We start from the raw sequence: 20,414 nt of genomic DNA on the forward strand, positions 1-20,414 counted from the left end.
CAATTAGTTTTCTTTGGGGAATGTCAGTGTAGTATAATAGAAATATTCAGAAATATTTCAGTAATATTCAGAAATATTACTGATCTAAGAAGATCAGACGCTACCACTAATCGGAGTTATGATCTTTGGTTCTATTGAACTGGATGGTCCCTCTGCCTTCAAGACTTATGAATCTAGGGGCGCCTGGGTGGCTCAGTCAGTTGAGCATCCAGCTTTGGCTCCAGTCATGATCTCACAGTCCGTGACTTTGAGCCGGGCATCAAGCTCTCTTGCTGTTGGCACACAGCCTGCCTCAGATCCTCTGTTTCCCTCTCTCTCTGCCCCTCCCCCCGTTTGCACACTCTCTCTTCTCAAAAATAAGTAAGTAAACTTAAAAAAAAAAAAAAAAGACAAATCTACCTCACTGATAACCTACATTTACCTGTACAATTATTACTTTGGAAAATTAAATTATTCTTTAGTGGCTGATGAATAAAAAGGGCACTAAGTTAATCTATTACTTTAAATTATATTTTACATCAATTTGATTTCAATAAAAATCATAAAACCTTTAAAGTCAGGTTTTGGGAAGTCTGGCTAAGGACAATGAAAGGGTTGCAGAGGTTTCTGGAATGTTGGCGAGTCTTCAAAAACAATGCTGGTGTATGCTTTTGGTGAGATGTGTTTAACGTCAAAGACTTGAGAAAAATCTAAGCTCTCCATGTACAGTGTACAATTAATTCTACAACAGGAAAATTAAATAATTTCCAAACTTAAAACTCTTACATAGAAAAGGAAATTACTTTTAGTGCCAACAAGTGAAAATGTTATGGAAATCCTTGAGCAGTTTTCAGTGTCTTATTTAACAGATCTTCCAGATCAATCCTTTTATATATTTTGCTCATTCTGATGGAATATCCTTAGTTACGCACATTTATCTCCATGATTACATATATATGTGTGCGAATAAAGAATTATATATAATATATATTCTTTTACAAAGGTGTAAATCCTTTCTTGTAGGAATGAACAGCTGAAATAATCATCTGTGTTAAAAATCCATTAATGTGCCAGAAGAGTGTCTTTTCTCCCATGGATTATGCCCCCCGTCCTCCAAACATCCTCACAAAAAATGGAAGAAATGTATACACATAAAGACAGTCAGCAGTGGACCTAACACGTGTTTTTTTCATCACTGTAAGAAAAAAGTGACAATTTGACAGTACGATTACATAAAGGTATTTCTCTTTTCATATTTGATAGCATTCTAACAAATTATTGGAAATGCAGTGATTTCAAAAATTATTCCTCTTAACCACCCTTTTCTTCTCTTTATCCCTTGAGAGTAGTTGCTTTGTCTTATTCCTCCCTCTAGGTCCGCACTGCCTTCTACAGTCCTAAACATGAAAAGCATGCTGGGAAAGGTTGACCAAAGAATGAATATACACTGGAATATTATTCAGCCATAAAGAGGAATGAAGTAATGATATGTGCTACACTATGAATGAACCCTGAAAACATGTTAAGTGAAAGAAGCCAGACACCAAAGTCACATATTGTATGATTCCGTTTATATAAAATGTACGGAGTGGGTAAATCCATAGAGACAGAAAGCATGTTAGTAGTTTCCAGGAACTGGGGGAGAGGAGAAAAGAAAAGGAATACTAACAGGTACGGGGTTTCTTTTTAGAACAAAGGAAAGGTTCTGGGATTAGATAATGGCCATGGTTCCATAACTTTAAAAAAATACTAAAAACCACTAAATTGTACATTTTGGGGCACCTGGGTGGCTCAGTTGGTTGAGAGGCCAACTTCGGCTCAGGTCATGATCTCACAGTTTGTGAGTTCGAGCCCCGCGTCAGGCTCTGTGCTGACAGCTCAGAGCCTGGGGCCTGCTTCTGTGTCTCCCTCTCTCCCCCACTAACGCTCTGTCTCTTGCTCTCTCTTGAAAATAAATAAAAACATCAAAAAGATTTTTTTACTTGTATACTTTAAAAAGGATAATTTTAAAATAAGAATTATATCTCAATTTTTAAAAACAGAATGAATGAATGATGCCATACTATTCTCTTTTCCTCTAGAGTTCAAGAAGACTGCCCACTGACTAATATGTAACCTGATTTAACTCTTCCTACCCTTGGGCAAATTCTTGGCTGCCCCCACCCTGCTCAACTAATTTGTCCTTGAAGAATAAGAAAACATCAATACTACAAAAGAAATAATACAATGTTTTAGAAAAGCAGGTAAAAATCTAAAAGCAGCCTTTAGATTATTCCACTATAGCTCACTATCTACATTAAAGGTGTCAGTAATTAGAAAACAATTGGGATGATTTATTTTCTTTTCTCTCTTTTCTTCTTTCTTCTTTTTACTAAATAACAGAATTAAATGTTTGTGGTCAGTAGCAAATGATATTTAAGTTTGATTCAATAAATACTTATTGATTACTGTGCATTAAACACACTGGGAAAACATCATCTCTTAAATAACAAACAAGATAACCTATCTTAAACAAACCACAGAACTATCAGTTTCTCTGACCTTCTGAATAATCAGTCTAAGCAATGTAGAGATGATAAAGGCAGTTTCTTCCAGAAAGCTGTTAAGTCACATAATAAATATGTATTAAATTCTTACTCCACAAAATGGTATGAAACAAGGAAAAGAATATCAGCTTTGCACTCAGGTAGGTAAGGGCTAGAATTCTATATCTTCAGTTTCTAAAACTGTGCTATGGGAAAGTTAGTTATCCTTCACGAACTTTATCCTTTTTTTTATAAAAGGGGAATGGAACTACCTGCATGTCATGGTATTTTGAGGAACAAATGAGATAAAAGAGAGTACCTAGCAGGCTGATAGCGGAAATTATCAGTAAAACTAGGATCATGTTCAGGGCACAAAAAAGCTGGGGTTGGAGTTAAAGATAAGTAAGTCATTAGCAATCGGAGGTTCAGTAAGGACTCAGAAAAATGGAGCTAGATGTTGAAAAAGAAAGACATGCAAAGTGGGGAAAGAAGAAAATTACACATAAAAGGAAGATAACATGCAAAAACATCAAGGCTTAGAAGTGTAGTGGGGCGGGGCCCCTGGGTGGCTCCATAGTCAGCTAAGCGTCTGACTTCAGTTCAGGTCATGATCTCACAGTTTATGGGTTGGAGCCCTGTGTCAGTATCGGTGCTGACTCTCAGAGCTTGAAGCCTGCTTCGGATTCTGTGTCTCCCTCTCCCTCTGCCCTTCCCCTGCTCATTCTCTGTCTCTCAAAAATAAGTTAACTTTAACAAAAAGTTAAAAAAAAAAAAGTGTAGTGTGTGAGAGAACTCAGTATTTATTGAACTGGACTGGGTTAATGATACATTATATTGGATATTGGATGTGCCAGTAAAGTTTTGAGCTGACACTTCTTTCTTTTCTGAAATCTAAACATGTATTTTCAGATTAGCACATACTATCTTCTCTTCTGTTACTAGTTAGTTGCTATTAATTACAAAGCTTAAATGTCCCAGGCTTCTAGCTTGAATAAAATGTATTCTCAAATAAATACCTAGAAATCCAATGTATATTATATTGAAGATACAATGTATTATAAAAGTATAGCCAACTATCTCCTCCTGAAGTGTTAAATACAGAAAAAAAGATGTGAATAATTGTGTGTAAAATACTCAGTGTCACATTTAAACACCTTTTAACAACAAAACCTTTTATACATTCCCATATAACAAACTTTTAACAAAAGTTAACTAAGAAAATTCATAATAGAAAAGGGTCAGCAATATTTAAGTTAGCTTTACTGAAGCATAATTCATACCCAGTAAGATTTACCTTTTTTTTTTTTTTTTTTTTTTTTTGAGAAAGAGAGAGAGGAAAAGAAAGGTCACTAGGGAACAAGGGGTGGGGGGCGGAGAGAGAGAGAGAGAAAAAGAGAGAAGTGGGGCTCACCAGGGGCTCGTGTTTTACCCCAAAAGGGGCTCATGCTCACCCGATGAGGGCATGAGCTCACCCGATGTGGGACTCAAACTCACGAACTGTGAAATCAATGACTGAGCCACCCAGGTGCCCAAGATTCACTCTTGACAAACACATGGTTATATAACCACCACCACAATCCAGATCTAGAACATCTATATCACCTCCAAAGTTCCTTCTGCCATTTGTAGTCAAACCCTGCTCTCACTCCTAGAAGCCACTGATCTGTTCTCCTAATATAGATACTTTTTTTCTTCCCAAATGTCATATAGCTGTAATTGTCACATAAATACGGTATGAAGGCTTTTGAATTTGGCTTCTTTCATTTTATATAAAGCAATGAGACTCATCCATGCTTTTATGTATATCAGCATTTCATTCCTTTTTGTTGCTGAGTTCCATTGTATGGATGTACCATACATTGCTTATCCATTCACTTGTTGGAGGACATCTAGGTTCACTTCTTGGTAATCATAAATGAAACTGCTAAAAATTGAGTACAGGTTTTATATGAATATAAGTTTTCAGTTCTCTTGAGTAAATACCTAGTATATGGACTGCTGGGTTGTATAGTAAATTTCTATTTAATTTTAGAAGAAACTGCCAAACTGTTTTTCCAAGGTGGCTGTAGCATTTTGCACTCCACCAGCAATGTACAAGAATAAGAATTGCTCGGCCTTCTCATCAATGTGTGATGTTACCAGTTTCTTTGATTTCAGCCGACTTAATGGGTAGTTAGTGGTATCTACTTTTTAATTTGCACCTCCCATTAGTAACTAATGATGTTTAACATATTTCTGTGTGTTCATTTGTCATCCATATAACTTTTTTTAGTGAAGTGTCTATTCAAATCTCTAAACTCATTCTTACTACTGAGTTTTATGTTTTTAAAACATATTTTGGATTCAAGTTCTTTATCAAAAAGTGGATTTGCAAATATTTTCTCCTAATCTGTAGTTTATCCTATTTCATTCTCTTAACAGTGTCTTTTGAAAAAGTTTTTATTTTCATTAAATCCAATCAATCAATATATGCTTCTAGGAACTATGACTTTTCTATAACATCTTAAAAATCTTTGCCCAACCACAGGTCACAAAGATTTTCTCCTATTTTTCTTTTAGAAGTTTTAGTGCTTTTGGCTTTACATTTAGATTTAGGATCCATTTTGAGCTAATGTTTGTATATGTTTGTGAGATATGGGTTATGGTTCATTTTTTTGCACATAGGTGACCACTTGACCCAACACAATTTGTTGAGATTATCCTTTCTTCATTCAATTCTTTGCTATTTGTGAAAAATCAATTGATTATAAATGTATGGACTATTTTTGGATTCTATTCCACTGATCTATCTACCTGTTAATCTTTATGCCAATACTACACTATCATGATTACTGTAGCTTTAGAAAATGTTTTAAAGCCATAGTGTAAATCCTCCAACCTCTTCTTTTTAAAAGTTATTTTGGCTATTCCAGGCCTTCTGCATTTGCTTATGAGCTTATCAGTATCTACCAAAACCTTATTAGAATTTTGACTGAGATTGCACTGAATCTATGGATCAATTTGGGGAGAACTGACTTCTTAATTTTGAGTCTTATCCATTTATATAGGTCTTTGATTTCTCTCATCAGATGTTTTTGTAGTTTTTAGCACACAAATCATGAAAATATTTCATTAGATTTATACCTAAATATTTCACATTTATGTTGCTATGATAAATTATAGTTTTTAATTACAATTTCAAATTTTTCATTACTAGTTCAAAGAAATATCACTGATTTTTGTACATTGATATTGTAGCCCCTGTGAACTTGATAAACATGTTGGTTCCAGTAGGATTTTTGTAGGCCTTGTGGCACTTTATATAATCATGCATGACCAAATAGAAGTAAGTTTATTTCTTCCTTTCTAATCTGTATGCCTTTTTTCATTTTTCTTGCATCACTGCATTGGCTAGAACAGCCAGTATGATTTTGAAAAGGAGTAATGAGAGCAGACCTCATTGCTTGTTTCCAGTTTTACTAGGAAAGCATTTAGTCTTTCACCATCATGTGTGATGTTGACTATAGGTTTCTTATAATGTCTTTCCTTTATCATGTTGAGAAAGATTCCTCTGATTCTTGGTTGAATACTGTAATCATAAAAAGATGTTGAATACTGTCAAAAGCTTTTCTAGATCTATTGAGAAAATCACATTTTTTTTTTTTTTTTTTTTTTTAGTCTATTCATATAGTGAATTACATTGCTTTTTGAATGGTGAACCAACCTTTCTTTCCTGGGATAAACCCACCTGGTCCACTTACTGTCTTTCTATATATTGTTGGATTCAATTTGCTAATATTTTATAGAGAAATTTTTTGTCTATGTTCATGAGAGATATTGGTCTATAAATTTCTTTTCCAGAAATGTCTTTGTCTGCTTTTGGTATCAGGGTATTGGTAAAAAGAGTTCTTTTCTATTTTCTGGGAGAGTTTGAGTAGAACTGGCATTATTTCTCTCTTAAATATCTGGTAGAATTCTCCAGTGAAACCGTCTGAGCCTCAGGTTCTCTTTATTGGAGGATTTTAAGCTAAAAATTCACTTTTTCTTTAACAAATATAAGATTACTTAGTTTATTATCAGTTTCTTCTCAAGTTAGATAAAATTTTTCCATTTTACCAATGTTGTCAAATTTATGAGCATAAAGATACTAATATTACTTTATAATCTCTTTAATTTCCATAGGATCTGTACTGATTTCCTCTCTCTAACTTCTAATACTAATGATTCATGTGTTTTCTCCTTTTTCCCTCATCATTCTGGCTAAGGTTTATTGATTTACCAGTCATTTCAAAGAACCAGCTTTTGGTTTCACTGGGTTTCTATTATGTTTAGGTTTTCAATTTCATTCTGTTCTTTTCCTTCCTTCTGTTTATTAGAAGTTTAATTGCCCTTCTTTTTCAGGTTTCCTCCATTAGAGGTTTAGAGCACTGATTTTAGACCTTTCTCTTCTATTATCATGTAAGCATTTATGCCATAAAATTCCCTCTAATCACTGCTTCAGCAGCATCCCATGAATTTTGGTACGTGGTGTTTCCATTTTTATTCAGTTAAAAATATTTCTTTTTTTTCTTTTAATTTTTTGAGAGACAGACACAGAGAACAAGCGGTGGGGGTTGGGGGGGAGAGTGAGGGAGACATAGAATCTGAAGCAGGCTCCAGGCTCTGAGTTGTCAGCACAGAGCCTGATGTGGGGCTCAAACCCACGAACTATAAGATCATGACCTGAGCCGTAGCTGGATGCTCTACTGACTGAGCCACCCAGGTGCCCCAAGTTCAAAATAGTTCTAATTCCCTTTGTAATTTCCTTTTTGACCCAAGGTTTATTAAAATGTGTGCAATTTAAATTCCAAATATTTAGTAATGTTCCAGGAATCTTTGTTATTCATTTTCATTTTCATTCCACTGAGGTCAGAGAATTTATTTTGTATGATTTTAACTGTTTTAAATTTACTGAGGTTTGTTTCATGATACAGAATATTGTCAATCTTGGTTAATGTTTCAAGTTTACTTAGGAAGTAAAATCAGCTTTTTAAAAAAAATTTAAGTTTATCTATTTATTTTGATAGAGAGAGAAAATATCAGTGAAGGAAGGGTAGAAAGAGAGAGAATCCTAAGCAGGCTCCGCACTGTCAGCATGGAGCCTGATGCAGGGCTTGAACCCATGAACTGTGAGATTCTGGCCTGAGCTGAAGTTGAGCACTTAACTGAGCCACCCAGGTGGCCCCAAATCAGCTGTTTATCAACTAGGTTCAATTGGTCAATATTATTGCTTAGATCTTCTACATTCTTATTTATTTTATTTTTATTTTTTTATCAATTTTTTTTAAATTTAAATTTTGGTTAGTTAACATACAGTGAAATATTGGTTTCAGGAGTAGAATTCAGTGATTTATCATTTACATATAACACCCAGTGCTCATCACAACAGGTGCCCTCTTTAATGCCCATCACCCATCTAGCCCACCCCCCCCCCCCATCAACCCTCAGTCTGTTCTCTATTGTTAAGAGTCTTTTGTGGTGTGTTTCCCTCTCTTCTTCCCCGCACCCTTCCCATATGTTCATCTGTTTTGTTTCTTAAATTCTACATATGAGTAAAATCATATGGTATTTGTTTTTCTTTGATTGATTTATCTCACTTAAATGCTACATTCTAGCTCCATCCACGTTGTTGCAATTGGCAAGATTTCATTATTTTTGATAGCTGAATAATATATATATATACCACATCTTCTTTATCCATTCATCAGTTGATGGACATTTGGGCTCTCTCCATATTTTGGCTATTGTTGATAATCCTGTATAAACATTGGGATGCATGTACTCCTTTGCATCTGTATTTTTTGTATCTTCACAAAATAAAATGCTTTTGCACAGTGAAGGAAACCGTCAACAAAAACAAAAAGGTGACCTACTAAATGGGAGAAGATATTTGCAAATGATATATCCAATAAGGGGTAATATCCAAAATAAAGAAAGAACTTATATACCTCAACAATAAAAACCAATCTGATTTAAAAATAGGCAGAGGATTTAAATAAACATTTTTCTAAAAAAGACAAGTGGCCAACAGAAACATGTAAAGATGCTCAACATCCCTAATCATCAGGGAAATGCAGATCAAAGCCACAATGAGATATTACCTCACACTTGTCAGAATGACTAAAATAAAAAAGGACAAGAAATAACAAGTGTTGGCAAGGATGTAGAGAAAAAGGTACACTGTTGGTGGGAATGTATATTGGTATAGCCACTGTGGAAAATATGAGGTCCTCAAAAAATTAAAAATAGAAATATCATGTGATCCAACAATTCCACTACTGGATACTTATCCAAATAAAACAAAAATACAAATTCAAAAAGATATTTGCACCTCTATGTTTATTGCAGCTTATTTATAACAGCCAAGACACAGAAGCAATGTAAGTCCCCATTGACAAATGGATAAGAAAGATCTCTCTCTCTCTCTCTCTCTCTCTCTCTCTCACACACACACACACACACACACACACACACACTCAGGAATATTACATAGCAATAAAAAAAGGGTAAGATTGTGCTATCTGAAACAACAAGGATGGACCCAGAGGGTATTATGCTAAGTGAAGGAAGTCAGACTGAGAAAGACAAATATGTATGATTTCACTCTTATGTGTAATCTAAAAAAATAAAACAAGTGAATAAGCAGAATCAGACCTACAAATATAGAGAATAAACTGATGGTTGCTAGAAGGAAGGGTCGGGGGAGGAGATGGGCAAAACAGTTAATAGGGGGGAGTGGGAGAATCAGGCTTCCAGTTATGGAATGAATAAGTCATGGGAATAAAAAGCACAGCATAAGGAATATAGGCGGTGATGTTGTAATAGTGTCTGTCATGTGATGATGACAGATGGTAGCTACCCTTGTGGTGAGCACAGCATAATGTATAAACTTGTCAAATCACTATATTGTACCCAGAAAACTAGTGTAACATTGTGTGTCAACTATACTCAAATTTAAAAAAAAGATACTGATAGAATATAAAAAATAAAAAAATAAAGTGAACTATTTTAATACATTACTTAATAGAATTTAACTATTCTTGGGTTTATAACAAACAAGCAGATTTAAAACTAGTCTCTTATTTATATGGAAGAAAGTCAACTTGCCCAGAAAAAGAAGCAGTAAAAGTTAACTTGCATAGTAAAAAGGAAAAAAAATTAAATGACTCACTGAAATCACTTAAATTGTTATGTTCACTATAAACCCATTAATCAGGACTTAGAATCAGAAAATGGTATCCTGTGGTCAAAAATACAACCAATGAATTCAATACCAAATGAAAGAATTTCACTCTTAGATTCCAAAGATAACCATCTGTCAGATCAATTCAATTTCTTTTTATATTAAAAGCTGAAAGTTATAATCAAGGGGGGGGGCGGAAACAAGGATTTTACAGACTTGTCGGAAGCATAGTGCTGGAACTCATGTCCTACCAAATCTTCAGTCAATTTGTAATGATCACTGAAACAGCTGCTACTGCTAGTGAAGCTACTTGATTCTTTATATACACATATTAAACTAGTACACATTTCAAAGTGAAATATAGGATACTTCTCCCCAAAACAGTCATAATTTGGGGTTCAAGTATTCTTAGAAGCATTTAGCTGCCAGAAAAGATGTGGTTTTGATTCCCTTGTGATAAGGTGAATTTCCTTCATTATCTTCAAGGCCTGTATGAGAGATAGGATTGAATTCCTTCAAGGTCACCCAAAGTCCTGAGAGCCCTAGAGGATTATTTTGGCATTGTGACTCTCCTATTCTCTGAAACATTTGGCAATGTCTTAGAGTTTCATCAGAGAAAAAAATAAAACCCACAAAATTTATGGGAAAAAAAAAGTCATAACTGACTATATTTGCCAAGGCAATCACATTCATTAAAAAAGTATTCAATATGGAGACCTGTATCAGTTATAGAGTGAAACACTTGGCTTCTATTTTCAAATGTTCTATTTATAGCTCACTGGGTATTTATTTGTCTCAGTCAAAGCTGATATAGGTCTGATCCTCTAACTTCTGTATTACATATAAAATTAAATGAAAAAAAATTATATATATTAAATCTAACCATTCTAAACTCTTCTAAATAAAACTTGCTTTAACCAGCTAACACCTCGGTTTCTTTTATTCATACAATTTTTATTGACTTATTAAATGTTAATTAGACACTATTTAACAACATTGTACTTCATGACATTTTGCTGTAAGCCAACAAGAATTTATTGCCATCTTGTGGTCATTCATGTATGTGTGAAACTGAATGTCATTTTCCTGAAGAGAGACACTTACTTTAAAATCTTACCAAATTTTCCCATCACCTGAGAAAAATGATCATTTTATCACATACAATATCTCCCAAGGAGACAAAATTTACTAATAATTTTAAGACATTACAATTTTTTTTTAACCTAACTTAAATATATAGTCTTTGACCGTGAATGGTAACAGTAGAAGGGCATCAAGTCAGTCCTGCCATTATCTTAGAAACATTCATTTGTTCCTATCTATATACTGTTTTGATTAATTTTTAAATACTATAAGAAGAGTTTTATAGCCAAATTTCCATGGGATTCTAAAATACAATATTCACATTACTGTACCATGGTCAGGTTAAAAAGGTGGTCAGGAAGGCAAAGTTCTGAGAGGTGGGAGCAAGAGAGGAACAAAAAACAAAAGTAAAAATCTAAACCTCATATAGCATAATTTTAATAAATATCTTGAGTATGTCCTTGTTTTGGGTCTTTCCTGTAATACTTAATGTATAGTTACATTTGCAATTATACTGGCATTCAGTAAATGAGATTAAAAAAAAACACAATCATAAAAGCAAAGAAAAATGTTCTACTGCTTAAAACATTCCTAATACTTCTTCCTGGATTGTGGAAATAAAGTTTTAAAACAGAAAATATCTTAATTTCTACTGCCAAATTTCAGAGTTTAGGTTATATTAAATTTAAGTGACTAAGAAGCAAGAAGGTAAATAAAGCAGAAAGCCAACAGTCTTTCAGAAACATAAAGGAACATCAAAATGCTATGATGCTGACTGTAGAATTGAAGTTCAACCACACAACTGGTCATTTACATAATGTGCATTCAGTGTGAGAATCCTTTGTTTTTTTTAAGTTGTGTTTATTGGTCAGCATCACCCACAACACTGAATAGCCTTTACAAAGAAGCACCTTTACAGCCACAGCCCCTGCCTTTTTCACATAATTTAAAATAGACAACTCTGACACAGATACAGACCTATAAACAGATAAAAAGGCAATCAACTGCATAAGAACCAAAAGATAAGATTAAAGGAAAAACACTACCTAAGAGTTTTTAAATTCATTAGCAATGGAGTTTATTGGTACAAAGAACAAATATACAGTCAAATATGATACGAGATTCTTTAAGAATGGACTAAGAAAAAACAGAAAACTTACAGACAAGAATGTGATGTAGACAAAAATAAAGAATTTTCATCATATACTTGTTCAATATCAGTGCAAGCATCAGACTATTATATTACAAGAAAATGAATCTTACCTTGCTGCTGTGAAAGTGAAATATCAGATTTACTTCTTACACGTATTAAACGACTTTGTGCAGGCTTGTGCTCAACTTGTTTCGCATCTTGGTCATGCTTTTGTTGGTACTAAAGAATTTAAGACGTGAAGTCATAACATTGTTTTTTAAGTTACTTTAAAAAGTTTTGAGCGGGGCGCCTGGGTGGCGCAGTCGGTTGAGCGTCCGACTTCAGCCAGGTCACGATCTCGCGGTCTGTGAGTTCGAGCCCTGCGTCAGGCTCTGGGCTGATGGCTCAGAGCCTGGAGCCTGTTTCCGATTCTGTGTCTCCCTCTCTCTCTGCCCCTCCCCCGTTCATACTCTGTCTCTCTCTGTCCCAAAAATAAATAAACATTGAAAAAAAAATTTTTTTTTAAATAAAAAGTTTTGAGCAATTTAACTATTTAGTTGTTTCTTATATAAAATTTGAATATTATACATGTCCTCTAATTGCTAAATGGGTGATAGAGTACATATTACTAGAGAAAAGACATTGGAAATAAAATCTTTCAAAAGATTTGGATAATATATACAGATTTCAAATATTCAAATCACTTCATAATTCAAAGCTCCTTATAAATCAAACTATTCTAGATATATACACATGATGGATTTAGACAGGATAAAAACTTAATGTGGTTGTTAAGCTCTCCCATATAACCATTTTTACATAAAATGAAAATCTGCATAATGCACTGCAATTTTCAAAGAGCTTTTCTATATAGTAACATCACTTAATTCTCACAAGCATGAGTACTGTTATCCTCCTTTGACATTCAAGAAATGTGCACTCCACCACAAGCCCCATCATCTCTCTTCCTAGTACCTATAACCTAACCAAATTTGAAATTTACAATAGTCACAAATTCCTTCACAACCACACATCACAAACTGTGAAAGCGATTTTATTTCTTCCTTTTACTATTTTATGGTCCTAATTATGAATGAGTGCCTGAAAACAGCTATCAGATATACTTTGACAGGACTTTAAAAAGATACCTCTTGATTCTTATCAGCCACGAGTTGACCCACAAGCTGAACCCAGGCAATTGGAAGCTCCTTACTCTGGTCCTGTCCTTGGAATATGCGTCCCACCTACTATTTCCATACTGGCAGTCATTAAAGGACTTCCCCTTGAGAGGGGAAGGTGTTATGACACCGTCTGGACTGAATACCTGACTGAACCCAATTAAGGCTTCTATATAAACTTTTAAGATTCTGGTGGCTGGGTGCAGAGATCTACCGGTCTCACAAGTGCCCGAGACAAGTCTGGTAAGTAAGTCCCCTTGCTTATTTAAACCTGCCATCTGCCAATCTGGAGTGGTATGTGTCTTTATTCGGTCTCTCCTTGCTCTCCATGAATAGGGGCCAGTTTTAAACTTCACCCAGGAAACTCCTGAGGTTGCAACCAGCAATACCAACCCCATGCAATGCTATGCAATATCATGAAATACATAGTGAATAAACTAATCTACAGTGAGAAATCCATTGCCATTACACAGATACAAAACTGTTTTTAATAACGTGAACATTTCTTTACATGCTGGAGAGTAATTAACTTATTTTTTCAGTACAGAAGATTACATGGGCCATTGGCCTAACTCACCATGAAATTGCTTATGTAACAGCTTTTGCAAAATTTAATATAATAAATTTTTCTTGAGTACCTGCTATATGCAAATTAATGAGCTAGATATTTCATGATGACACAAAGTGTCAATAATAGCTACCTAACCAGCATTATATATATGTATATGTGTATATGTATATGTATGTGTATATATATATATATATATATATATATATATATGCACACATACATACATATATATATATGCTATTTTTAATCTCTAAATAAAGATGAGGAAACTAAGGGTTAGAAAAAGGCTATGTACTCAAGGTCATAGCTAGGGTCCAGATGAGCTAAGAGTTGTATCCAGGCTTGAATTAACAAATAAAGGAAGCATGGATTGAAACTGACTCCAAAGACTAATCTCTTGGCAGTGCATCATGCTAAGCCAATATTATTACCATTCTCATTTTAAGTAAAGTACAAGGATTATTACCTGATGATTATCTTCAACTGCTCCTGATAACTGAACATCATTTTCTTGCACTGTCAAAAGTGTTGCGGGAAGAGCAAGGTTAGAATTTGGCTGCAACTCCAATTCTCCCAAACTCATTGGACCATGACTAGCACATGAATCTTCATAAACACCACCTGTTGTCAAATATATAAACAAAAAGTTAAAATAAATTGTTTAATTTGATTTCTGCTCAGGTCATGATCTCACAGTTCATGAGTGCAAGCCCCACATTGGGCTCTGTACTGACAGTGTAGAGCCTACCTGGGACTCTCTGTCTCCCTCTCTCTCTGCCCCTCCCCCCATCACACGTGCATGCACATACTCTGTCTCTCTCAAAAATAAATAAGTAAACAAAAAATAAATATAAATATGTACTAAATAATGAAAATCTCGCAAGAAAATCTAGGAGACTATAGGTATAAACTTGTGTTAGAAGAGACCATAAAAACCCAGAAAGTATAAAAGATAAAAATAACTAGGGACACTTGGGTGGCTCAATCAGTTGAGTGTCCGACTCCTGATTTCAGCTCAGGTCAAGGCCTCATGGCTGTGGAATCGAGCCCCACAATCAGGGTCTGCACTGAGCGTGAAGCCTGCTTGGGATTCTCTCTCTGCCTCTCTCTATGCCCCTCTCCTGCTCATGGTTTCTCTCTCTCTCAAAATAAATAAACATCTTAACATATACATATAGAAATAACTACATAAAAATTTTTTTAGCTATATGGCAAAGAAAGACCATAAATAATGTCAGTACAAATTCAGAAAAAGATATTTGCAATACAGATGTTAAAAAACATCAAAAATATAGAAATAGCTCTTAGAAAGTTATAAGAAAAATTTAGAACCTAATAGATGGGGAAAGAATTTAAGTAGGCAATTCACAGAGAACAAATCCAAATGGCCAACAAACATGAAAAGAAGCCCACAGGCAGCCAGAGACTTGTAATTTCCACAGGACTTACTGTGTAAAAACAAATGCAGGCAAGTGGGCATTCTATCTTAACTTGTAAAATAACAGTGTACACATACATAGTATGTATCCATCATGAATGTTAAACATGTGAGTGTGTCTATGGATAAAAAGAGGAAGATTACATATGAGAATCTTAACAAGAGTTAGCTGGGGTAAGGCATATGGGACAGGAGAAAACATGAGGATGAGAGGTGGATGGAAACTAATGTATGACATAATCACATTTTGTTTTATGTAAAATTATACATGGTTAATGTATGGGTATAAAGAAAAAGTAATTAATTAAAAAGACACAAGGTAAACTTTGATAAAAGACCTAAATGTAAAAACTCAGAAGGTATATAATCAAACATCTCTTCCAAAGCATTCAAAAAGTGCATAATAGCTTTCAACTCCTGTAACACCCTATCATTTAACATATATTCACTGGCTATGTCCTAGGTGTTACACACTCTGCTAGACAACAGGAATGGGACAGTGAACCCTCAAGTGAGATTACAGATCAGTGTGACAAAAGAAACTTTAGGCAGGCTACAGAGAGCACATACGACAGGTATCTAACCCAGTGATAAAGGGTCACCATGTTCATCATAACAATGCTGAATTTGCTCAACAACATGATGGTGTCACTTCTACAAAGTATGCTCATGGAGTATGAGTGTTTCGTCTGTATAAAGTAACTTAACCCCTTGTAACTATCATGTCACTCACATCAAATTTATCACAAGTTGGGGCACCCGGGTGGCTCAGTCTGAGTTTGAGCCCCGTGTCAGGCTCTGTGCTGACAGCTCAGAGCCCGGAGCCTGCTTTCGATTCTGTGTCTCCCTCTCTCTCTGCCCCTCCCCCGCTCATGCCCTGTCTCTCTCTCTCTCTCTCTCTCTCTCTCTGTCAAAAATAAACATTAAAAAAAATTATCATAACTTGAAATCCCTAATTTTATTCTACTAGAATCTTACTGCTAAGCAAAGGCAACCTCAGACTTAGAAACTTCAACTTTCAGAGAAGACTAAGTCAACCCCAAATTGCCAGTGCCCAGCAGCAGCTTTGGGTTTGTCATGTCTAATAGGTTTTTCCATTTGTAGGGAATGGATGCCTAAAGGCATCTGAAATTAATTCTAATGCTTAAAACCCCACTCATCCTTATGTCCTCATAATTCTATCCTTTCTCCATATTCCTTTCTCTTAGTGAATGGAAATTCCCAGCTACCCAACCATTCTAGCCAGAAACCTGGAAATGTCTTAGATCCTTTCTTTTGCACTTCTCATATTCAAACTAAATCTTGTCCATTCCCCTCCTTAACTGTCTCTCAAATCTCCCTTTTTACATTTCCTCACTGTTAAGTAGTGTTTCACCAGCTTTACTGCAACAGCTGTCCAGTCAGCCTCCTTGCCTCCAGTCTTAATACTCTCCTCCATTCATCACACTGCACCTGAGATGATCTTGCTAAATAAAAGGCAAAGATGATCATATCAGTCATTTACTTATAATCCTTATGGATCTGTGAATATCAAAAAACATTCAGAAGTGATAGAAATTCAAGACTAAATTTTCCATGGGAATAAATATAAAGTAAGATTGGCATTTTGTGCACAAATGGATCCATATCATTTTAGAGTGAATCCAAAAACTACTTCATGTATTATCTAAGATTTTTTAGGATCTACTTTCTGCTCACTACTCCAATCTCACTGCTTCCTAAACTCTAGCTCATTAATAAAGTACTTATATTTCCTTAAGTCTTGCTATTTTCTTATTTTTATTTTTATTTTTTCCTCTTGTCTCATTGCATATTCTGCCTGGAAGTTCCCTCCTCATTTACTACATGGCAAACATCTATTCATCTTTGAGAATCCATTTCTTTTTTTTCAACGTTTTTTTATTTATTTTTGGGACAGAGAGAGACAGAGCATGAACAGGGGAGGGGCAGAGAGAGAGGGAGACACAGGCTCCAGGCTCTGAGCCATCAGCCCAGAGCCCGACGCGGGGCTCGAACTCACGGACCGCGAGATCGTGACCTGGCTGAAGTCGGACGCTCAACCGACTGCGCCACCCAGGCGCCCCGAGAATCCATTTCAAGTAAGCCTCCTCTGATGTTTGAAGTCTTTTTGTGATTGCCCTCTCCAGGTACAAGTGACCTATATCCCATCCTACATGAACTTCTTCAAGGTAACTATGATAATTTATTGCATGTTTGTGCCCTCTCATCTATTACTTCTACCAGAGGAAAAAAATCATTATGGACAGGGCCTTACTAGGTTTTATATTCCTAGCTTGTAGAATGTGCATAGAGCATAGCAAGCACTCAAAACCTATTTTCTGAATGAATAAGTAAATGAACAAACTGGAATATGCTTATTATACTCCACCATTAAGATCTGATTTCATATCAGGTCTTGTGGGAAAATGTCTCTGAGGCCTCTCCTGTGGGTAGAGTCCTCCCCTGCACTCCACAGCTGTTTGTGTTGTTGTACTAACCACACAGTATTACTGTATAACCTTTCTTGTATTTCTCTCACACTAGTTTGCAAACTTCCTTGAGAGCAGATATCCATCATTTCTGTATCTCAAGTGTCTAACACTGTACCAAGTGTCTACCATTGTACATAATATAGTGCCAGATACATAGTAGGTATTCAATACAAGCTTTCTGAGTAAATGAGAGCTACAATTAGTAGTGTATCTCAGAGTCCTCACAAGTTGTTTAAAAATATCAGTTTACATTTTAGGGGTTGTTTTTTTTAAATTTTTTTAACGTTTATTTCTGAGAGACAGAGAGAGACACAGCATGAACAGGGTAAGGGCAGAGAGAACGGGAGACACAGAATCCAAAGCAGGCTCCAGGCCCTGAGCTGTCAGCACAGAGCCCTTCGTGGGAATCGAACCCACAAACCGTGAGATCATGACCCGAGCTGAAGTTGGATGCTTAACTGACTGAGCCACCCAGGTGCCCCTAGGCGCTTTAAGACACTTCGTCAAAGCTAATTTTGCATCTTTCGTTACTCAACCCAAACTGAGAACCTCAGGATTAGGAAGAGTGGTAGGGGGATAGAGGTTGCAAATAGAACAATTTCTGAAAAAGGTGCAGAGGTAGGGAGAGCAAAGTAAGAATAGATGAGCCTCTGTAGGTAAAGTTATTTAAAAAATCAGTATAGGGCACCTGGGTGGCTCATTAGGTTAAGCATTCAACTTCGGCTCTGGTCATGATCTCATGGCTCATGGGTTTGAGCCTCACATCAGGCTCTGTGCTGACAGCTCAGAGCCTGGAGCCTGCTTTGGATTCTGTGTCTCCCTCTCTTTCTGCCCCTTCCCCACTCACATTCTGTCTCTCTCTCTCCTTCAAAAATAATTAAACACTAAAAAAAAAAAAAAAAAAAAAAAAAATATATATATATATATATATATATATATATATATATATATATATATAAGACATGAGATTAGCCGCCAACAGAAATAATGACACATGGTATTCATTCTTCTCTAGTAACCATTATGTAGCAAAATACTTGAAACAAGAGGAACAAGTTAGTTCTCAACGGGGCATAGTCCTTTTAGGCAACTGTGGATAGTTTGTTTCTATGAAGTACATGTAAGAAGGTATATTTACATACTCCAAGAATTATTAAAGAAAACAACACTTACAAATTAGTCACTGTGGTGACTACTTTATATGTGTTGTCATTTACTACCCCTAATAACCTTAAGGGGTGGATACTATTTGTGGTAACCAGCCTCCAAGATGGCCCCCTGAATCCTGTCTCCTGGTATTCATAAGTTTCTGTCCTCCCCTACTACATTATTCCAGGATTGGTCTGTGTTATTGATAGGATGTGGTAGAAACGATGGCATGTCACTTCTGAGATTAGGTTATAAAAGACACTGTGGGTTACATTTTGATTGCTTACTTTCTCTCAGATCATCTGCTTTGGGAGAAGCCAGCTGCAATGTCATAGGCAGCTCTATACAAAGGTTCATGTAGTGAGGAAATGAGGCCTCTTGCCAGCAGCCATGTGAATGAGCCTGAAAAAAAAAGATACTCCAACCCTTGTGGAAGCCTCAGCCCCAGAAAACAGCTTGACTGCAACCTCACAGGAGATCCCGAGAATTACCCAGCTAAGACACTCCCAGAATCATGACTTTCAGAAATACGTGAGATAATAAATGCTTGCTGTCTTCTGCTGCTAAGTTTGGGGGTGATTTGTTATATAGCAATAGATAACTAATATACTAATATTATCCTCACTTGATAGATGAAGAAACTCGGGCTTGGAGATATTAAGTTACTTGTCCCAAAATACACAAAGTTGGAATTCAAACTGATATCTGAAACTCCAAAAGCCCAAATTCTTAGCCACACTCTGCCATATTGCCTCATTTATATGCTCAATCTTAATGTTAAGCCACATTACTTACTATTTTTTCCTATGAAGCAAATATCTACAGTGTACCTACTATTATAAATATACTTTACTGTACGTAATATGCTAGGTGCTACCAGATGTATTAGGAGGGACATATCCGATAGGATATATCCTCATGTATTTTATTCTATAATAATTTAACAAGTACCTAGTTGTTCTCAAGTACCTAACAGCTCTCAAGAGATCTGTGAGAGCCACCTAGTGTCAATTCTGTTTAACTGCAATCTGCACAGTTAGCTGGATACAAATATAGCAAGCAAAGGGGGAAAGAAAAATAGAGGCAAACTCTTTTTCAGAAAAAGAAACAGACTCCTACTTATAGAGAACAAAGTGATGGTTACCAGAGGGGAGGTGGGTGGGTAATAGGTGAAACAGGTGATGGTGATTAAGGAGTGCACTTGTGATGAGCACCAGGTGTTGTATGGAAGTATTGAATCTCTATATTGTACACCTGAAACTAATATTACATTGTATGTTAAGTAACTGGAATTTAAATTAAAACTTTAAAAAGTCACATTTGGGGCGCCTGGGTGGCGCAGTCGGTTAAGCGTCCGACTTCAGCCAGGTCACGATCTCGCGGTCCGTGAGTTCGAGCCCCGCGTCGGGCTCTGGGCTGATGGCTCGGAGCCTGGAGCCTGTTTCCGATTCTCTGTCTCCCTCTCTCTCTGATCCTCCCCCATTCATGCTCTGTCTCTCTCTGTCCTAAAAATAAATAAACGTTGGAAAAAAAAAAATTAAAAAAAAAAAAAGTCACATTTTATGCCATTAAAAAAATTTTTACTGTTTATTTTTGAGGGAGAGAGACAGAGAGCATGAGTAGGAGAGGGGCTGAGAGAAAGGGAGACACAGAATCTGAAGCAGGC

At 35.9% G+C, this 20,414-nt stretch overlaps 1 protein-coding gene across 8 annotated transcripts in view; it reads right to left on the bottom strand.

Moving 5' to 3' along the window:
* The window catches only part of KIAA0586 (KIAA0586 ortholog), a 114,329-nt gene that overhangs the window by 24,395 nt on the left and 69,520 nt on the right, over positions 1–20,414 (bottom strand). For 7 of the 8 annotated variants that reach the window (XM_086709648.1, XM_086709645.1, XM_086709642.1 and 4 more), the window contains 2 exons: positions 14,136–14,290; positions 12,052–12,160 (listed from right to left, as the gene is read on the bottom strand). In XM_086709648.1, the coding sequence (XP_086565774.1) occupies positions 12,052–12,160; positions 14,136–14,290 (264 nt within the window). The remainder of the gene's footprint in view (positions 1–12,051; positions 12,161–14,135; positions 14,291–20,414) is intronic. The other variant, XM_086709646.1, reaches the window with a different exon arrangement.

The sequence above is a fragment of the Puma concolor genome, chromosome B3 (genome assembly GCF_028749965.1).
Source record: "Puma concolor isolate L17-30 chromosome B3, mPumCon1.1.hap2, whole genome shotgun sequence".
Taxonomy (NCBI): Eukaryota; Metazoa; Chordata; class Mammalia; order Carnivora; family Felidae; genus Puma; species Puma concolor.